A 21934-nucleotide genomic window follows, 5' to 3' on the forward strand; every position below is an offset into this window, starting at 1 on the left:
ATTGACTTAGAATGTGTGAAGGTGCACTCCGAATACAGCAGAATGCCAGCAGAAGCAAATTGCGTTTCATATATAATGGCAATCACCTGCAATCCACGTTACGAAAGCTCACCTTAGCGTTGGTTATAAGCTACATGTTTGCTATGAATTATATAGACACAAATAATGTTCGCCCGAGTATGGGTGTGTGTGCGTGAGCCTGCGCATGTGTTCGCGTGAAAGCGCGATTGTATGTACACCCGTGCATGTGTGCGTGCGCGTGTATGTGCGAGTCCGTGCTTGTGTTAAGCGTGCCTGTGCACATGTGTACGCCCATGCATGGGTGCGTTTACGGTCGCGTGTGTGTGTTGCCGTATGTGTGTATACGTGTATGTGTGTGCGCCTGTGAATAAGTATGTGTGTGTATTAGCACGTGCACCTTCGAATTTCGTGTGTGTGTGTGTGTGTGTGCGGGGGGGGGCACTGCTTCTGTTTAAGGTCCCACACCTGTTCAGACTGGGAGTCTATATGGGAGGTGGCTTAAGAAATGGGGGTGGTCAACGCACTGTACATGGTCTATTCAGTACATGGAAAACAGCTGCACATTTTCGTACCTCATCGTTGCTTACGAACTTGCTGTGGTAGCTGATTAGGTCCGCTAAGGCGTTTCTACGCTCGAAAACGTGGGTTATGACCAATTCACACGGAAAGCTGTCACTGCACGTATGCACAACCATCGTTTATATTACCAACGTTTAACAAGAACGTGCCCTTCCTTTGCTACAGGTGCTTAGCTAGCTCATTGGGCAACCATATGGAATTATGTGCTGATAATGTGGTCAGCAAAAAGTTTTTTATAACAACCTTGGCACGCTTCGTGGTGCGTGACAAGCCTTCTAAACATTCGCGACTGTGGATTAATTTGTTCCAGCTCCGACTACGAATTGAGTGTTTGCGGCATCATACGTGGAATTGCCAGACACAGAAAACGCGAAAAGAAATTCCTCTGGAAAAAGGTGTAGCGATGCTCTCCCGCTAATGCCACCGAGGACGAAATAATAATTGTTTCTGGCCATCCTATGGTGCACTTTCTTATCCTCAAGTTTTGCTTCACTATTTTTTGCCCACTGCAATCGCATTCCGTCGAAATACTCAAAGAACCCGAGGCTGGTAAATAACCTGCGTCGCTGTGCGGCTAGCTGGAAGGAGAGTTGCAATTTACAAGGAGTCATTATTGAAGCGCAATTCGATTGCCTTCCGCGTCGAACCGCCGTCCGCCGTATGCGCCATAGCGTTTGCCTTTCGGCGCCGTCCTGGCACGTTTCCCGCTCCTGCCCCCCCCCCTCCCGCTCACCCGGCCAGCGTGGCCCCCACAACTGCGGCGTAGATAAGCGAATAGTTGCGTCACCCAACACCTGAGTCGACAACTGCGGCGCCGCGGCCATTGCCTCCTCCTCCTCCTCTTTTTCAACGTTGCTCTCTCTGTCTCATCGGTCTTTCAAATGCGTTGCGTTGGTCTGGGGTCTTGGTCGCTGTGCCAGTCCTAGCGAACAGGCGCATATTCAATGGTGGTCACGCATGACACCGTGTTCGAAGTGACGCTAGAATTAAAGAATATTCAAGGAGCGGCGGACATGGACAACGTGGGCCTGCTAACGGTGAGTGTACTCTTTTCGTAGGTAGTAATCAAACAGCGCTAGCTAGGCGCCTGCAGCAGCTCTGCCGAAGTAGGCTGCCAGCCATTTACAACAGCTTGCGTTCGCGGGCCTGTTGCAGATGCCCGAATAAACGTGTGACTTAACGAGTTCACACTGCTATGCGCGATGTTGTGTAAGTGTCTGCATCACTCATACAGTGAATGATGTGATCACTAAACAAGGTTCGGGATGATTTGCTGATCGCACATTGTCTCTACACTGCTCAAAGTGAGTGATAATGTTTTAAGATGGGCTTTAGGCTACATCGTAATAACATTACTATTAATTCTCAAATGTGCAACGTGCTTCTGTAGGTGTAAGCCTAAAAAAGAAAGAACAAGGAAAAATTATGTACAGAGGCGCACTCTACGAAATGGCTTTTTTGCTTAAAGATGGTATAGTTGGAGGTTCTGATATGCCGCGATGCTCCCAGCACGTGCTCCTAGGTCTTTTAAGCTACTTAGGACAAGTGTCACCAGCAACAGAGAAAGATCTAGCAGACTTCCAAAGGCGCGTTGTTGTGGCCATCGCCGTGCGTTGTTTTCTCTCGTTTCTGTTTGCTGTTTTCGTGCTTTGCTTTCATCTGCGATAACGTTCGGCGTTATAACAGAATCGAGAGAGTATACGTAACTATGGGAGCTATGTGCGGTAGCTCTAGCATAAGCCATCGCTGCTGCAACGTAGACGGCGTCCGCGCGTGTTGGTGTCGTTCGAGCGCTCCTACTTGCTTGATTGTGTTTAACTGAGTATTTAGGCACGGGTTACGTTTGTAAATCCCGTGGTCAATAATCGCTAATAGCGTGCACCTGATTGCCATCAGAGGATGGGCTTGGTTGTCTAAATATACCACACCCTTTTTCGGAAAGCAAGCTTTGAATAATTTATTTTAAAGAAATACTTTCATACGTGCTAGGCAGTGCCTATTGCAGGCCCGCAACTCTTTAAAAACTGGACGAGCGATCACATCTTTTATCAAATTACAATGAAGTAAGATGATTCATATATAGATGACGAATTTCTGTGCTAGATTAGGTGCACAAAATACATGTTCGCAGCCCTACGTCTAGAAAGCAGGCAAAAAGGAAGCACAGCATCAAATTTGGATTAGAGTCCATTGACGCAGCGTCTTGTGAGGGTAGAAAGAACGAGAAAATTATTCATTTTTGATGCCCTTATAGAGGCAGTCAGATTGGCAATAATTGCTGAATTGTAACAATTCCTCAGATTGTTAGAGGCGTGATTAAAGTCAGTAAAACATTTACTTTTTTTTGCAGACCTCTTCGCTAGTGCCACGCCCAAGATAATTTGTTCTCATGTAAAAGAGAAATCAGAGATGTCTTCACTGTTTGTACATGAAGAGGTAAGGTTCTCGTGCGTTTTGATTAATGCTACATGTTCTGAAAGTTGTATTTAGGAATTGTTTTTCACACTTTCTCACTCCTTAGAAGGAATTCGATTCTTAGGTGAGTTTAGGCTTTCGTAAGTGCCATTTTTGTGCTGTAGTCTCACACCTCACCTCATTTCGGGAATTCGCTGTATGCTGTAAATGTCTTATCTTTATCATACGTGCCAGAACAGCACGAACATCCTTTTAGGAGAAGTCATATTTGCTCTTATTACAGGATGAGAGGGTGCCGCTGACGTGCTGCGTAGTCTACCCGGGCCCCAGCCTATAGCAAGCCTAGTTCCTGAACCTCCACAGGGATAACCGAAAAATCTTCCTTGTCAGTAAAGACAAAAAAGGAGTGACAGCACTGATGAGCTGATTTTTTTTTTATTTTCAACATTGTCTACGGCCGCAAGGCCTTTAACAACCACGGTGATTGAGCGGCTTTTTTTCGGTGTGAGTTTGGAGTTTATCAAAGAAGTTGTTCAGGCAGTACGACGCTGAAAATTTTAGTGTCACAATGCCTGAACAACGTTTTCTAGTATGGTCACAGTAGATGAACAAGTATTGTAATTTGTGTAAGTTATTTTGCTTAATTATAGCTGGACCATTCCATGCCAAACGTCCCAGCCACTTTGGCGACCATCTGAATTGTATTTGAAAAAAAAATGTGCTGACTTACTTCGTTGAAAACATTGAACTGCTAGAATACTTCAGCGAGAAAAAACGTTTTGTTCATGTGGCTGGCTTATAACTTCCGGAATAATGTCGTCTGTGTGCTGTTTGTGGAAAATTTCCTTTGAAAACTACTGCTTATTTTTTTAAAGCGAATTCGGTCTACCTGTTAAGTAAATGTGCTTCTGTAAGGTATTTGAAGCTCAATAATATTAGTGCAATCTTTTTGCCACATTCGCTTCCAAGAATATCGCCAAAGTGTGTTATGTTTGCATTTTTTATTGCAATATAGCACTTTGTATGAATATCTGAGCTGTGAATACTTACTCCACAAAAGGTATAATTTGAAGAAAAAATATTTTTAGACCTCTCAAGCTGCTGAAATATACGAGAAAATATCATGAATTTCGCAAAATCGTGATTTTCGTCCGTAATGAGATGCAATTTGCTTTATGTTGTGATACAATGAAAACTCGTCAATATACCTAAAATGTAATAAAAAGAAATTCTTTCTATATAAAAAGCTTATCGCAAAAAGGACAGGAAAAAGCACTGTCAACTGAATTTCATTGAAGGTGCAACGAGCGTTTTTAAACTGAGCACAAGAACAGGGCTCATCTGCAACAACACACGTGTGGCCATGACAAAATAAATTTAACCAAAAAAAGAATACTCTTTTTCGGAAAAGTTAAGTGAAGGTGTACTGATGCATTGATCCTTGGCCTTCCTGATAAAGAGTTCAAAATTTTCTTATTTTTTCTGGTTGCTCTTTTTTAAAAAAACCGTGTTTTATGAAACCTAGGACTACACTTACATTCTTTACGGTGTCTGGCCATGAAACTACTATAGCCCTTGTTAATATTTAAAGCATGCTGTCTTGCTTGATCATTGAAACATTGCCCGGTTTGTCCCATATTTACTTTTCCACATGTTAACGGTATCTCATACACATTAGATTGGCATTCAGTAAACCTATTCTAGTGACGAATGGTGCAAGATTGACTATTCCTGTTGCTGTAAAGACATGCACATTTGAAAGCTTGCAAGGGGTGGAAAACAACAATGTCATATCTGCTGGCTGTTTTCCTAAAATTGAGAGACACCTTAAGTACGTAGTACCGTGTAACATGCAAAGGTCATTGGTCATTCTCTTTTTTTTGGTCCTGTTTCCTTTAACGTTACTTTCTCTAGGAGGGTTTCGCAAACAAGTGTGATGATGCTCTTGGGGTATTGGCTGGTGCTATCAGCCCAGGAGTGCTAAGAATGTTCTGCCTTTTGATAGTGGGCATTCAAAATTAGTAGAAAGAGGAATTGATACCACATGTATTCAGGCCACCCTTCAGAAGCCATGTTAGCACAAGGGTGAGGTCAGGCTTAAAAACCAGATTAAAAGACTAAAAGATGCTGGATATCCCAACAGAATAATCACACCTTTTTGCGAAACCCTCCTGCAGAAATAAAGTTAAAGACAGGACCAAAGAGAAACAATGACCAAAACCTTTGCATGTTATACCACATCACGTGTCTCAAAATTTAAAAAAATAGCCAGCAGATATGATATTAACGTGTTGTTCTCCACCCCTTGCGAGCTATCAAAAGTGTGTGTGCTAAACAGCAACAGGAATAGTCAATCTTGCCCCATTCGTCACGAGAATAGGTTTACCTAATGCCAATTTAACGTTTGTAGAAGTATTTTTTATCAGGTAAACCAATGATCACTGCATCAATACACGTTCACTAATCCTTTCGGAGATGGAGTATTCTTTTCACAGTTAAGTATATTTTGTAGTGCTCAAACGTGTCGCCGCGCATGAACACAGTTCTTGTACTCCGTATAAAAGCGCTCGTAGCACATTCATTAAATTTAGTTGACAGTCGGTGCTCTTTCCTGTCCTTTCTGTCTCTTTCTAAAGTTGTCGCGCTGTGACTAGCACACAACCACGATGAACCAACTCGCCCAAATTAAGCTCTTGTTACGTAACACGTAGACCGAGTTTCGTATAGAAAGAAGGAGCGGTGATTTTAAAATGAAATTTTTCACATAGAACACCTAGACGGCATTCCAGGAAGTTCAGAAGACAGCCACGTGACCAAATATTTTTCCTCTTTTAAATATTCTGGAAGTTAACTATTTTCAATGCAGCACGAGTTTTTCGAATACATTTGAGATGGTTGCCAAAATGGCTCGGACATTTGGCATAAAGTGACCCACCTGTGTCATTAGCCATAATTACGCATTACCTCTTTTGTTTTTTGTGTGTCCTGACTCAGTTTCGTGTTCGTTTTTAGCTTATATTGTTTCTGATCATCGTATTGGTTTCTTAAGTATTCGCTAAAGTTATATGTGCGAAAACCCGTATATGTTTGCATGTACATCATTTCTCATAACCAATTGTTATACATCCAGGAATACAAAGCTTAAACCACTGTGATTGTATACATTTGAAAACACTATCCATATATATTCGTGTTCACCACTTCTTGCAACGATTGTGTACATGAAGGCGTGAATAGTGAAATCATGGTGATTGTATATATTTAAAACAATTATAAGTATACATTTGCCTGTGTTTCATTCCTATTAACCGATGGTGTACACGAAGGTGTATTAAACTGGAAACCACTGGGATTGTAGATACTTGAAAGAATTCTAGGGATATAATAGCGTGTATTTCATTTGTAGTCTCTATGTACTTGAAGCAGTATACTAAACTGAAACCAGTGTAACTGTATGTTGCTAAAATTGTCAATAAAGTGAAACTGAAAAAGTATAATAAACATTGCAGGTGTTGCATGTGTAGTGTACGTATATCTTGTGAAAAAGTTGTATGGCAGAAGAAAAGTTATTGTTTCATTTGCCTAATAAATAAATGCAATATGCAAGGGCAGCAAGGCTTCATTTTCTGTAACGAGCATTATGCATACACTGTGAAGTATATATAGATCCAGCACAAGTTCATGCACGATTGTACATGTTTATATTTTTGCCCACACGCAATGAATGGAGCGCGACAGGTGGCGCACCATCGATAATCAGGACCACTTTCTTCAAGTAGAGTGTAATCAGTGCATGCTGATATCTATTAGTGCAGTCTAAAAGTATACTGGCACCCCTGCCATGGGCACTCAACACCCTTGTGCACCCTTCTCGCACCCTCCTCAGAGGGTGCTAAAAAAGTGAAGGACATCGAAGGCACCCTTCCTTAAGGGTGTTTTTGTAACACCCCAAAGTTTTTTACATGTACACCCTATTCTAAGGGTGCATGGTAAAGCACCCTTTCTGGAAGGTGCTGAATTACCACCCTGAGGGTGTCGTCCACGAGGCAAGCTCATTTACACCCTTCTGGGTGTAAAAGTTTTTACTGTGCACAGTAAAAATTTTTGCATCTCAATATGGAACATTTGCATCTCGATATGGACAAAAATTACGAATTTGTGAAATTCATGATATTTTCTCGCATATTTCAGCAGCTTGAGAGGCCTCAAAATATTTTTTACTCAAAATATACTTTCTGTGGAGTAAGTATTCACTGCTAAGAAATTCATACAAAGTGAAATATTGCAATAATAAATGCAAACACAAAACATTTTGGCTTTATTCTTGGAAGCAAAGGTGGCGAAAAATTGCACTAATAATATTGAGCTAAAAATACCTTACAGAAGCACATTTACTTAACATTTAGACCAAATTTCCTATAGAAAAAATAATCGGTAGTTTTAAAACGAAATTATTCACAGACAGCACACAGACGGCATTATGCCAGGAAGATAAAAGCCAGTCACATGAACAAAACTTTTTTTTCTCGCTGAAATATTCTAGCTGTTCACTTTTTTCAATGCAGCAAGTCAGCACATTTTTTTCAAATACAATTCAGACGGTCGCCAAAGTGGCTGGGACGTTTGGCATGGAATGGTCCAGCTATAATTAAGCAAAATAACTTACATAAATTACAATACTTGTTCATCTACTGTGACCACACAAGAAAAAGTTGTTCAGGCATTGTGACACTAAATTTTTCAGCGTCGTACCGCATGAACAACTTCTTTGATAAACTACAAACTCACGCCGAGAAAAAGCCGCTCCATCACGGTGGTTGTTAAAGGCCTTGCGGCCGTAGAGAATGTTGAAAAAAAATCAACTCATCAGTGCTGTCACTCCTTCTTCGTCATTACTGACACGAAAAATTTTTCGGTGATCCACGTGGAGGTTCCGGAACTAGGCTTGCTCTAGGCTGGGGCCGGGGAATACTACGCAGGATGTCAGCAGCACCCTCTCGTGCTGTAATAAGAGCAAATATGAGTTCTCATTAAATAATATTCGTGCTGTTCTCGCAGCACCATATATGAAGAATATCTAGTGTGTATCCTATGAAATGACGTGTAATTGGCATTACACTGAACTCGAAGCATATAACTCATATATTCGAATAATTTCGTATGATAAAGATAAGATAGTTTTCCAGCATACAGCGAATTCCCAAATTGTGACGAAGTGTAAGACGACAGCTCAAAAATGGCACTTACAATAGCCTGAACTCAGCTAAGAATCAAATTTCTTATAGGGTAGTGAGCCAGTGTGAAAACAGTTCTTAAAGTACAACGTTCAGAACCTGTAGCACCAATGAAAACGCTCAAGAAACTTACCTCTTCAAGTACACACAGTGAAGGCATCTCTGCTTTCTCTTTTACATGAGAACAAATGATCTTGGGCGTCGCACTAGCGAAGCGGTCTGCAAAAAAGTAAAAGATTTACTGATTTTAATCACGCCTCTAACAATTTGAGGAATTGTGACAATTCAGCAATCAGTGCAATTCTGACTGCCTCTAAGGGCATCAAAAATGAACAATTTTCTCGTTCTTTCTACCCTCACAAGAAGCTCCGTCCTTGGCATCTAATCCAAATTTGACGCTGTCCTTCCTATTTGCCTGCTTTCTAGACGTAGGGCTACGAACATGTAATTTGTGCACTTAATCTAGCAAAGAAATTTGTCATCTATAATTCAATCATCCTATTTCATTGTAATTTGATAAAAGATGTCATAGCTAGTTCAGTTTTCAAAGAGTTGCGGGCCTGCAACAGGCCCTGCCTAGCACGTATGAAAGTATTTCTTTGAAAAAAAAATTCTTCGAAGCTTTCCTTCAGAAAAAGCGTCTGGCATATTTCGACAACCAAGCCCATCCTCTGATGGCAATCAGGGGCACGCTATTAGCGATTATTGACCACGGGATTTACAAACGTAACACGTGCGTAAATACTCAGTTAAACACAATCAAGTTAGTAGGAGCGCTCGAACAAAACCAACGCGCGCGGACGCTGACTACGTTGCAACAGCCATGGCTCATGCTAGAGCTACCACACATAGCTCCCACAGTCACGTATACTCTCTCGATTCTGTTATAATGCCGAACGTTATCGCAGATGAAAGCAAAGCACGAAAGCAGCAAACAGAAACGAGGGAAAACAACGCACGGCGATGGCCACAACAACGCGCCTTTGGAAGTCTACTATATCTTTCCCTGTTGCTGGTGACACGTGTCCTAAATATTTTAAAAGACCGACGCACACGTGCTGGGAGCATCGCGGCATATCAGCACCTCAAATTATACCATTTTAAGCAAAAAAATAAGCCATTTCGTACATTGCGCCTCCGTACATAAATTTTTCTTTTTCTTTCTTTTTTTACGCTTACACCTACAGAAGCACGTTGCACATTTGAGTATCAATAGAAATGTTATTACGATGTAGCCTAAAGCGCATCTTGAAACAATATCCATCACTTTCAGCAGTGTAGAGACAATGTGCGATCAGCAAGTAATCGCGCCCATGTTAATTGATCACATCACTCACTGTATGAGTGATGCAGGCACTTACACAGCATCGCGCATAGCAGTGTGAACTCGCTGTCACACGTTTAATCGGGCATCTGCCACAGGCCCGCGAACGCATGCTGTTGTAAATGGCTGGCAGCCTACTTCGGCAGAGTTGCTGCAGGCGCCCAGCTAGCGCTGTATGATTACTACCTACGAAAAGAGTACACTCACCGTTTGCAGGCCCACGTTGTTCATGTCCGCCGCTCCTTGAATATTCTTCAATGCGAGCGTCACTTCGAACACGGTGTCATGCGTGACCACCATTGAAGATGCACCTGTTCGCTAGAACTCACACAGCGACCAAGACCCCAGACCAACGCAACGCATTTGAAAGACTGATGAGACAGAGAGAGCAACGTTGAAAAAGAGGAGGAGGAGCTGGCGGCGGCGCCGCAGCTGTCGACGCAGGTGTTCGGTGACGCAACTACTCGCTTATCTACACCGCCGTTGTGGGGGTGGGGGCAACGCTGGCCCGGGTGAGTGGGGTGAGCGGGAAACCCGCCAAGACGGCGCCGAAAGGCAAACGCTATGGCACATACGGCGGGCGGCGGTTCGACGCGGAAGGCAATCGAATTGCACCTCAAGAATGACTCCTTCTAAATGGCAACTCTCCTTTCACCCAGCTGCACAGCGGCGCAGGTTATTTACCAGCCTCATGTTCTTTGAGTATTTTGACAGAATGCGACTGCAGTGGGCGAAAAATAGTGAAGCAAAGCTTGTGGAAAACAAAGTGCACCCTGGAATGGCCAGAAACAATAATTATTTCGTCCTCGGTGGCATTAGCGGGAAAGCATCGCTACACCTTTTTTTCAGTGGAATTCCTTTTCACATTTTCCGTGTCTGGCAATTCTGCGTATGGTGCCGCAAACACTGAAAACGTAGTCGAAGCTGGAACAAATATTCCACAGTCGCGGATGTTTAGAAGGCTTGTCACGCACCACGAAACGTGCCGAGGTTGTTATAAAAAACTTTTTGCTGACCACATGATCAGCACATAATTCCATATGGTTGCCCAATGAGCTAGCTAAGCACCTGTAGCAAAGGCAGGGCCCGTTCTTTTTAAACGTTGTTAATATAAACGATGGTTGTGCATAAGTGCAGTGACAGGTTTCCGTGTGAATTGGTCATAACCCACGTTTTCGAGAGTAGAAGTGCCTCAGCGGACCCAATCAGCTACCACAGCAAGTTCGTAAGCAACGATGAGGTACAAGAATGTGCAGCTGTTTTCCATGTACTGAATAGTCCGTGCACAGTGCGTTGACCACCGCCATTCCTTAAGCCACCTCCCATATAGACTCCCAGTCTGAACAGGTGTGGGACTTTAAACACTAAGAAGCAGTGCCCCCCGCACACACACACGAAATTCGAGGGCGCACGGGCTGACACACACACATTCACAGGCGCACTCACATACACGAATACACACATACGGCCACACACACACGCGACCGTAAACGCACGCATGCATGTGCGTACACAAGTGCAGAGGCACGCTCAACACAAGCACGGACTCGCACATACAAGCGCACGCACACATGCACGGGTGTACACACAATAGCGCTTACACACGAACACATGCACAGGCTCACGCACACACACCCATACTCGGGCGAACATTATGTTTCATTTTATGTTCCTGTATATAATCCATAGCAAACATATAGCTTATAGCCAACGCTGAGGAAAGCTTTCGTAACATGGTTTGCAGTTAATTGCCATTATAGATGAAACGCGATTTGCTTGTACTGGCATTCTGCTGTATTCGGAGAGCACCTTCACACATTCTAAGTCAATAAACCATCATTTAACACAAGGTCCACATATTCATGCAGTAGCTACGCTGCTTGGCCGCCAATCCGAAGGTTGCGGGTTCGATGCCGATCGTGGCAGTCTAATTAGGACGGAGGCGAAAAGGTAGAAGCCTGTGCACTGTGCAATGTCAGTGCTCATTAAAGAACACCAAATGGTCAAAATCTCTGGAGCTTTCCACTAAGACGACCATAATAATAATATCGAGGTTTTTGAGACGAAAAAACCCAAATATTATAATTATGTGTTCTTCTTTTGCTGCATATTCCATCTGATGAATCGTCACCTACACCCTTCTACGGCACAAAAGCACCCTTAGAGCCTATTTTAGGGTGCTATCGAGGCAAGCACCCAAACAAAGGGGTTCTTTTTTTCAATCGACCATTTATGCGTGTTAAGTTGCAAACCGTGCTTTCTAGTAAAAGCACCCTTTTACACCTTTTTGGGTGTAAATTTGTTTACTGTGTATGGTTATTTAACGTTTACCCAAATCTGAGCGAAAAACTTCTAAAATATAAAATTGAGAGGTCAGGGAGCACACCCGCATATTTCATCTTATTGTGGTAGTAATTATATTGACACTCTCGGCTGGATGATGCCGCTGGCGTCGGTGTCACTCACCGTATAGGTGTAGGTATTCATATATAGGAAAATGCAAGAAAGTAAAAGAAAACCTAAAAAATTCTCCTGCGCGTGGAACCGAACTCGGGTCCTCCCAACCGTAAGTGCGAGACGTTAACTATTGAGCCATCTAAGAGCACGTCAATGTAATGAATGGAATGAAAAAACTTTATTTCAGTCCTGTAACACGCGCTTAGCGCGTAGCGGGCGTCTCCCACGTAGGGACTGACAGGGAGTACCTGGCGGTCGCTTCGTCAAGTGACAAGCAATATATATCTACCACCTACCCCAGCTCAGGCGCATGCCAGTGTAAATTATTATAATTTCAGCATTACTAGCAAGATGGTGCAATGAGCGCGTTTCGCCACATCGCATGGCAGCGCGTGCTCCAATCTTCCACGCGTACTTCGCCCTGCATAATGCAGGAGAGCGACGCTCCCTGCACACCTTTATCTCGCGGTGTGGAGGATCGGAGGATCCTACGTCTAGGCTGGCCTAGGGGTTTACCTGAACGGGTCTGTTGTAGTTACCGGGCACTCAACAGTCATTGCAATCATTGGAGTTTCCGTTTCCGAAAGCGCGCACTTTTCACTCACAGCGAAGTAACAACTGCGACGCTTATTCGCGTGCCTCTGTACCTGTGAGCACGTTTCGTGAGTCATTTGTGCGTGAGAAACGTGGGGCACGTCTCAATATGCTTTCTAATCTGCGCGTGACCTTCCAATTTGTAGCTATTGCATTCATTTTTTCACCTTTTTGGCAAAGATGTGACTTTTTTAGCATTCTAGCCTAAAATATGTGGTTTTATGGTTTAAAGGGGTAGTAGTGTGCTGTATGTGGTGTCCCATCAGTTTTGGACGTTTATGAAGTCTTTCTGCTTCCTCTTATTACCAAACAGCTTGGGTTGTTCATAGACCGCCTTTGAAAGACGGTGTTGGCTTGCTGTTGAGGTCGATATCCTTAGCGTATCCCGCTAGCCACACTTTTTAGGCTGTTCTAGGGCGGCCGGTTTTACAGAGACGGTTTTACAGGTTCCCAAGAAAATTAAATTTATAAACATCCATTTGTGGTATTCAAAAACATAATAACAAAACTTCTGCCAGTTTTTATGCGTTCACAAAAGAATATTGGTGAAAGTGTTCAAGCATAACGTTTAAGGGAATATTTTTCTAAACGGGCAAGCAGCTTGAAATTTGGGAAGTACCACCGGTGTTTGTGTTTTTCGTATTGTTCTGTCTACGTGAATAATGCTTTATTTTAGCTCGCAAAGCCACGAGTTTTTACTAGCAACTTAAAAATCTATTTCGAACTGAAAACTAACAAATAGAGCTCGTCTGTGTCCTCTCTGAGTGTTTGTAATTTTTAGCGCTTGTTTCATCAAGAGACTGTGTTCCACATATTAGTTTTTGACGATCAACTTTGGATTTACCAATGAACCAAGGAATTCATCCAGTACTCTTGAGGTTCTTCTAGGTGGTCCCTTTTACCAATCCCACAATTTTTCAGAGCACGCGAACAAGGTTATTGATGAATAAAATAATGAATGAATGAATGAATGAATGAATGAATACATGAATGAATGGCAATGCAGCTAGTATGTCATGATTGGTGATGTGGCATTCATTTCATTTCCCAATATAGCTGGATACAGTAGCGACGTTTTACGGCATGGACGAGTCAGTGGAATGGCTGATGATGAGTGCCAAACTTGGTTAATGCAAATCATAAATCCGCTAACACAGCAACCGGTGAAACCTGGTCCTATGATTTGTGTGACGGGATTGAGCGCTGTAACCTGTAAGGTAAGCATAATTTATTTGGAATTTTGTGTTCCTTTTTATGAGTCAAAGTAGCCTTTAGGTATGTATCACTGGTTACATAATTTGATGGTACCATAAATTAGCACTAAAACAAAAGATTGCATGTATTTTTTGGTTTCGATTTGTAGCTTACGTTCCATTTATCAACGCTGGAAAGCTTGTTTCCTTCTCCTGTGCTTTGTCGAATTCTCCTGCGCTTTATGGAACAACAAAAACTTCGCGGCGTGCGCGTTCTCTAAAAGCCGTATGCTCCCGTCTCTCATTCCTCATTAGCAGCCATTGGCATGTTCTAGTAGGAAACGTTAGTAAAAGTAGAAGTGTTAAAAGCCGACTTCTGCTGTCACTCAATCCCAGTAGCAGTTGTTTACATCCAAGGTAGTGCGTGTTGAGGTTTCTCCTGTTCGTGAATTGACAATAAAAATTTTTTGTTTAAAACGCCGTTGATTGATAAAATAAACCAACAAAAGACGCCAGATGTTTTCTAAAAGCAAAACGAGAAGACGCTAAATGTTTCTAAAGCAAAAGAAAAAGAAGACGCCAGCCGCTTAACGAAAGAGACGAGGTGTTTTTTTTCGGGAAAATTAACGGATGAAAATTTCACGGTATTACTTCCATGAGCTTCGCCCAATCTCATCATCATTCACCTCATGGATCTTCCGTCATTTTTTTCTTTTTCGTGGACCGTCGTATTAGTTGTGATACTGCAGAAGCCTTCTTGGCATCTTCGGTCGTCACTTTGTTGTCGGGTAGCGCCAATTCCCGAGTGCCCTTGCTCTCCAAGAACAATTCCTTACCGCATTTCCCTACTTGGTCCATGTGGCGATGGACAATCCCTGCCTCAGTCTCCACTTCCAAAAGTCGAGAACCGGTCGTAGCCCTGACCCTTCCCTGCGTCGATTTGGCGCCCGTTCCGTATTTTCGCACATAGACGAATTGCCCTGGTGCGAAATTCAAGCCAGTGTCTTCCGCCGCCTTGGCCGAGACGCAGCGATGGTTTCTTGGCGGAAACGATTACTCCAGCCTTGTGCGCAATTGGTAGCTCAAAAGTCTTTCCGCAGTCGAAAGGCCGGATTGTTGAGGGGTATTTCTATAGTCGCAAAGCACTCGGGCCAGGGAGGTTGTCAACTCGGTGCTTGCTATCTCTTGGATTCTAGGCACGTATTCTTTATTGCCAACGATTATCCTGTCTTTGTTCGAATTTCCCGGCCCATATCTCTTTTTTCTTCTTGATTTGAACTTTCCTTTATACCCGTTTGTTACCTGACTAACTCTTTTCTCGTCCTTTCAAGTAAGGTAACATAAATTATTTTCCTGTCCATTGCTCACTGCTTCTTCAAAAGTTTAAGTTGTATGCACCTTGTAAGCCTACAGTGTTTTCTTCAGTAGGCAAATGCCGGGAAAACGCAGTCGTTATATGCCTTATTCTTGAAGGGATAGTGTTAAACTATTGTTCAAAACTTCTTGTATTATCAGTTCATATTTCGTGGATGATGCGTGTGTGTCTGCATAAATCCTTTTAACGCAGTTATATCACCTTCAATGTTCTGTTTCACAACTGTTTCAAAAATCTAGCTGCGTAAACATAATTTCGGACAACGAGATACAAATACTCCCGGTGGAGGTACAGATTCGCAGACATTCGCAAGTGATGAACTTGAAAACTTTATATTCCTTTCTGTCTATGAGTCATAGCCAGATGTTCACCGGACGCGTCAAAAACACGTTGCAATTGAAATTATTGCATTTTTACAAATAAAGATGGAGCGACATCGCTTGTATTCGCCCCAAGAATGCATGAGTTGGTCAATAACTGCATTATTGCTCCATGAGCAAATGAACAAAAAAAACGCAGTGGGTGGCTTTAACACCCACATCTGGCATGTTTGTGCGGTGAAGGTCTGTTTCGCTCATAATTAGTCCAGTTTTGCAATCCTCTTTGTCGAGTGACACTTCGCAAACGTAGTGCCACTCGCACAATTGTGCGCTCCGGTTGAAGAGCATTGAGAGGGCGTACACTGTTGGTGCACCTAACAGGCGGCACACAGACAAATTTACCGGTGATTACGCTTGATTTTCATTCAGAAGAATAACAAAAGTTGAAGGCAACAGCATTGTCTTTCAAAGTGCGCATCGAACGACTTGACCAGGGGAACTTATTGCCTCGCAAGTGGACCGCCGCAAGAGCTTTAAGTATCGGACAAGTACGGTTGGAGCAAAAGACATATTTCGCACGCTGTAGTAGCATTGTGTCTTATCTCTCCTTAACGCATGGGCTACAGCCTAAGCAGGAAGGTATAGTACGGGATAAAAAAGGTGTGTCAGCAGCGTGTTATTGCCTTGAGCACTTTTTTGTTAAACTTCTGAATTCCAATCCATGTAACCGCGAGCGCAAAAAAGAGTCCGAGGTGGCTTGCCGTGGTGGTCTTGGTTCTAGTCAACTCAAGCTGTTCAAATCAGCCGATGATGGAGGATTTTGGTTATAAGGCGCAGTAATTTTGCTACAGACATCATTTCCAGTGAAAAAGAGGGATTGATATCCAGTTGCTTTTCCGCATTAGTTGTCAATTCTAGGCCATGCGCTTCGCAGTCATGCTGCATGAACAGGTTTTGAGGAGCCTCGGCTACCGATTGGCCACATTTCTTAAGCACGCTGAGTGAATGTTGCAGGGCCCCTGCGATTCAAACGCTGTTTGCCACTTCTACGCAGTCTCAGTTAGATCCTTCGATCAGGTCGACAAAATCACGTATTCACGTGGTTGGCAAGCAAGTGTACTCGCAACAGCGTACGCGCCAGGAAAGTTCGAAAGAACCACTCGAAATTTCACAAACATATCAAGGTCTGTGAAGCCACTATTGTGGGTTCGGTCTTTATGAGCTGCAGGGCCGCTTTCACCATCACCTCTTGTGACTAACGCCGCTGCACACGCGCGCTCACACAGCCAAGGCATTGAGCGCAGCGTGGCGAGTACGCAGTCGTGCTACAGTTACTAGAAACATACTGCCTAGTGTGCCGAGCACGCGCATTCCATACGAGAGAGGGTGGCCCGGCATGTGATGACTGCACTCTGATGCCACAAGCAGCGCTGCGTGTCGAGAGGGTGCACGCACGCGCGAAATTCCTCTCGTCCTGTTGCTGCCACGCCTCACCACGTTTAAAATCAGTGTGTGACAGCTGTCGCCTGATTTACTGTGAAGTTGGAGGGCGCCATATGTACACTGCAACAATCTGAGATGATAAAAGCTAAGCGGCAATGCAAAGAGAGGACGTGCATTGTGCCGCTCTGTCAAAGAAGTTATTGGTCGAACAAGGAATAGGTCTCTTGTTCCCCGCACTATAACGGATCCAGCGCGGTTTCCTGAATGAAAAAGTAGGATCAAGAGGGCAGACACAAGGCTGAATTTGAAGGCTGTCGTGTGAGAAAAGCATTCAGAGAGTGACTCCATCGAACTATCTTTTCGGATTACGGTGAACGGTGTCGGCAATGAAATCACCTTTTAAACATAAATTCAAATATCAATATTAATCTAAAAAACTTTAAATACCCTTTCGAATTTCATTCGCACAGTTTTTCTCTTATGTGAACGTCGAACTCCCTTCCCAACAACGTTTTGAGTATCATATGCGGCGAGTGTCAGATTGTTCATTGGCATGTTATCATCGTTTGTTTTCACTCGAATCCTAATGGAATTCAGGCTAAGAGATAAAAGTTTTAGGGTCTTCTGTGATCACTCTTGCTCTCAAGAACAAAGCACATTAAAAAAATTACCTCGGGTGGTTATACTGTCAATGGTTTTTAAAATTAATTTCATCGTGTACTGCAACCAGTTTGAGCATCTATCTATCTATCTATCTATATCTATCTATCCATCTATCAGCCTATCTAATACAGTTTTCTAATATTAACTAGAGGGGACCTTGGCACTGCAATTGTTCAGTTTCCATGGTAATGATGGGTAGTACATGGATTTGCCTTGTCTTCGTACTTCGTTCGGCTTCGTTTGTTGCTGTGTGTCGGTTTGGTTTCGAAGGAAAAAATGAACCCTTTTGAACTTCATGAGCAGACCTAAAAGGTAGGCCTAAATAACTCAGGTGGTGAAGCGTAACCGCTGAACATTTGCTGACTTTTTTCTCGTGAGAAAACAACTCCCAGCGACAAGAACACACATGGAGCCAGAAGTACGAAAATGAGACAAATCCGTGTACAACCCACCATTCCCATGCTCGCTGAAGCGCCATGCGTTGGAGCTCTCTTAAACACTAGTTCGAGAGTTCCCTCTATTGTATATTCAGAAAACTATATGATCACTCTATTTATCTAGACGCCTAGGACTTTAAGCCCTTCTGGCCTTTTAGATATAGGGATCTATTCAAAAGTTGGCATGGCATAACATGAGTGTATTACGAGCATAACTAAGTAGTCATAAGATGAAAATCATTACACGTATGTCATGAATGTCATGATTTACATGTCATACACTTTCTGCTCTGCAGTGGTTTTGTTCAAATGACATATTGCAAAACTGGTATGATATAACATGACTGCATGGATAAAATCAATGACAGGCCTTAACAAGGAAATTATGACCGGTATGTCAAATCATTCATGACTACATGTCATGCTAATGATACGCTCACAGTCATTTTGCTTGCTTCACCTATACCAAGCTTGGTATTACAAGACGTGAATGGATTGCGAAGGTATATGACTAGTGCAAACATGATAATCATGACATGCGTGTCATGCAACAACACGACTACATGCTAAGCTCATGATGCGTTCGTAGCCTTCTACTAGATTCACATGCACCGAGTTTCGTATTACGTGACGCGAAGACGAGGACAGTGAATGACCCGTCCAAACATGATAATCATGATATGCGTGTCATGTAAATAAAACATGACAACACGCTATGCTCATAGCACACTCGCGGCCATTTCGATAGCTTCACATGAACCACATTTGGTATTACGTGATGAGAATAGACGGCGAAGGTAAATGACGCGGCCAAACATGATGGTCATAACATGTGTCTCAAGTGAAGCATGAGTATATACAACACTCATAGCGCCCTCACGACCATTTCGCTATATTCACATATGCGAAGTTTTGTATTAGGTTCCTTGAATGAACGATCAACACAAATGTGAGGCGCAAAAATGACAATCGTGACATGGAAGTCATGAACGGCATATCATATGTACCTTCCTCATTCGTGCTTCGCTTCATGATTGATCCATCGATTGCCGATGAATCAGTCAATGCGCTATCTGTCGCTTCCTGTGTCGTCTTTGCGAGGTGAAAGGGGTAGAGCGTAGAAAATGAGAGAGAGGACGGGATGCTCATGCGCCATTGGTGTGTAGACACCTGAGTGAGGTAAGCCTACAGGAGACAAAGAGGAGCGAGCATAGGCTTACATACGCAGCCTGCGTTGGCATTGCAATCCGTGAGATGTGGGAGCTTAGGAGAGGAAAGTGAGAGGAGGGGACGCACATGCAAAGTGGAGTGAGGACGTCACCAGATCAAGCTCGCCCACAAGTCACTTCGCATCTAAAAGGACGGAGCCAACAGTTACCCCACAAATGGCTGCGAAGTGGCGGCGAAAGAATATACTAGGGAGCAGGCCATCCAACGGTGACGGCCTGAAGACCCCGAAGCACTCAAAGGTCTACGCCTGCAACGATGTGATCTATGAGAGGTGCCAATGATTCGTTTCAGTTCGAGGGTCTTTCTCTGGCGCGTGGGCAATGGGGTGGGGTTTTTGATATTCTTTGGTTTAACTTGAGCCTTCATGCGCTTAAAAGCAGCGTAAAAGCAGCCTTGAAACTCCAAGCAGCAGCAGAAAAGCATCCTAAAAACAGCACCAGTCAGCTGAGGTACGGAAAAAAAACCTTCAGGTGACTAGATCAATATTGAGGTTAGTTTAGTTTCCCTGACATCCTGGCATTTAATGCGGGAATTCGAGGCTTGTGTGGTCTCACACATTTTTTGTGTTGTTTTTGTTACCACGGGTATTCTCACAGCAAGCGCGACAATTTTCGAATTGTGCAAAAGTAATTTACAGGTTTTGGAAGACTGAACTCAGTCGAGTTCGTGTCTCACGAGTTTCGAAACTCTTGTTGCCCCTCTGACGGTATACGATTTCACTCCAACCCCTCAACGCTGAAACGCAGAGAGAAAGAGAAAATAAGGACATTATAACGGCAGGCAGGTAAGCTAGGAATGACTCCACTAGGGTATGAGGGACGGGGCAAGAGGAATAAAAGTTCGAGGCAATCTGCAATGATTTACTTATAACCCAAAGAAAGGTAAGCAGCAATCAAGAGACAGCTTAGTGCGACGTAGCTTCATAACACCAGCATCGACCGAAAAGGCAGAAATGGTAATCGCAATACTGTACGTATTTTGGAATATCATCACGCACTGACTCTCCAGTTGACCAACGAAAAGTGTCTATTGTCGGGAGAAGGCCCTAGTATAAAGTCATGGCGACTTAGAATACCACACGCATCAATCACGGTAACGACCTTCTTGCTTTTGTCTTTTAAACTCTAACAGGGTGACTCAGGTGGGCCACTGATTCTTGAAAACGACCACGGACGGTCAACGCAAGTGGGAATTTGTTCAGCTGGCGTCGATTGCTCATTGAATTACCCAACGTACTTCACCCGGGTCGCCTTCCACATGCAATGGATAAAGGAACAGCTTGGTAAACCACGCGAATGGAGGCGGATTCAGTCTGACTGAGGCCTGCGCACTGTTGCCCCAGCAAAGCGAACCTAAATTTTTGTTTGACGCATAAAATGTTTAACACTCACAGAACAGTAAAATAAAAAAGGCGCTTCTAAGTAGCAAGTCATGTAAAAGAACACCAGATATGAAAATGCATGACATTGAGAGCGCAAAACTGAAAATAAATAAAATAATTTACAAGATATGAGCAGAGAACATGTCTTCTTTTCACCGTCATTCAACACTTTCTTGCAAAGTTGTTCTGTGTCGCTTATCAAAAAAATTGAAAGACCATTTAAGGAAAAAAAATGCTTTCGAAGACCAATACAACAATAATTTCAATAGGTAAGCGCAGATGTTCGTTTGTTGTCTTCCAGCGATCCAATCACAAAAGAATATTAGATGCAAATCACTTTACGATTGCGCGTATGTTTAGAGAGTAGCAAATTTTTCTTTGGTTCACGTTTTAAGTGTGATAATTTTGTCTATGGTAATATTAACACTCTTATTACGCATGATTGGCGGCGCAACCAAAGCAGTATTGACTGACAAGTTTCGTCATCCTAAAATCATGATACGACTTGTAAGGTATGGCATAGTGGAGGATACCGGAAATCCTAACACCGGCAGTTACTTAGCGTGTACGTGAATATGAGTACAAAGCCTTCTATAGCATATCGCCTTCACTAAATTGGGACCACGGCAAACGGTATTTGATCCCACGATCTTCGGGTCAGATACTGAAAACAACATGATACCAAAACTGCCCAAGAGGGTGGTGGCGTCAACAACAGGTATAGACACAACATTTTCTTGGCAAATTGAAGACCTCCGATGCCCATGCTGGAGGTTTTCTCGAAGAACCAGTTGTATTGAGCTGTAACACAAGGTGGCAAAAATAAGTATGAAGAACTGTCTGGAGAGGGATTGACTAACGAGAGTCAATGCGTGTACAAGTGCTATGGACACACGCGCACTGCGCATTTTACTTTATTCTAGGCACGGTCACTGCAGTGGCTCCGCCGTGGTGGTCTAGTGGCTTATGTGCTCGGCTGCTGACACGTAAGTCGCAGGATTAAATCCCGGCTGCGGCGGCTGAATTTTTCATGGCGGTGAAAATGCTGTACACCCGTGTGCTCAAATTTGGGTGACCGCTAAAAAACCTCAGGTGGTCTGAAATTCCGAAGCCCTCCACTACAGAACTCTAATGTTATGGTGGTTTTGGGACGTTAAACCCGCTGTATCCTTGAAATCACTGCTGCGTCAGCTGTGGCCAATTGCGTTAATTTTGGTGAGCGGGCAAGCGACGGTGGTGTATGCTACCACTGAACAAGCACGTTTCGC

General features: G+C 43.3%; 1 protein-coding gene and 1 long non-coding RNA gene across 2 annotated transcripts in view; both read left to right on the forward strand.

The window, feature by feature from the left end:
• LOC142768505 (trypsin 5G1-like) overlaps window positions 1–20792 on the forward strand; it is a 69206-nt gene extending 48414 nt beyond the window's left edge. Inside the window, exons 7-8 of the mRNA XM_075870500.1 lie at window positions 13681–13841; window positions 20417–20792. Of these exons, the coding sequence (XP_075726615.1) occupies window positions 13681–13841; window positions 20417–20605 (350 nt within the window). The 3' untranslated portion in view covers window positions 20606–20792. The remainder of the gene's footprint in view (window positions 1–13680; window positions 13842–20416) is intronic.
• Window positions 1481–4375, forward strand: LOC142768504 (uncharacterized). Its single transcript, XR_012885315.1, has 3 exons — window positions 1481–1637; window positions 2951–3036; window positions 3299–4375. It is a non-coding gene; the product is annotated as an uncharacterized LOC142768504 (long non-coding RNA).
• Window positions 20793–21934: the final 1142 nt, after the last annotated feature.

Source organism: Rhipicephalus microplus, chromosome 8 (genome assembly GCF_043290135.1).
Source record: "Rhipicephalus microplus isolate Deutch F79 chromosome 8, USDA_Rmic, whole genome shotgun sequence".
Lineage (NCBI taxonomy): Eukaryota > Metazoa > Arthropoda > Arachnida > Ixodida > Ixodidae > Rhipicephalus > Rhipicephalus microplus.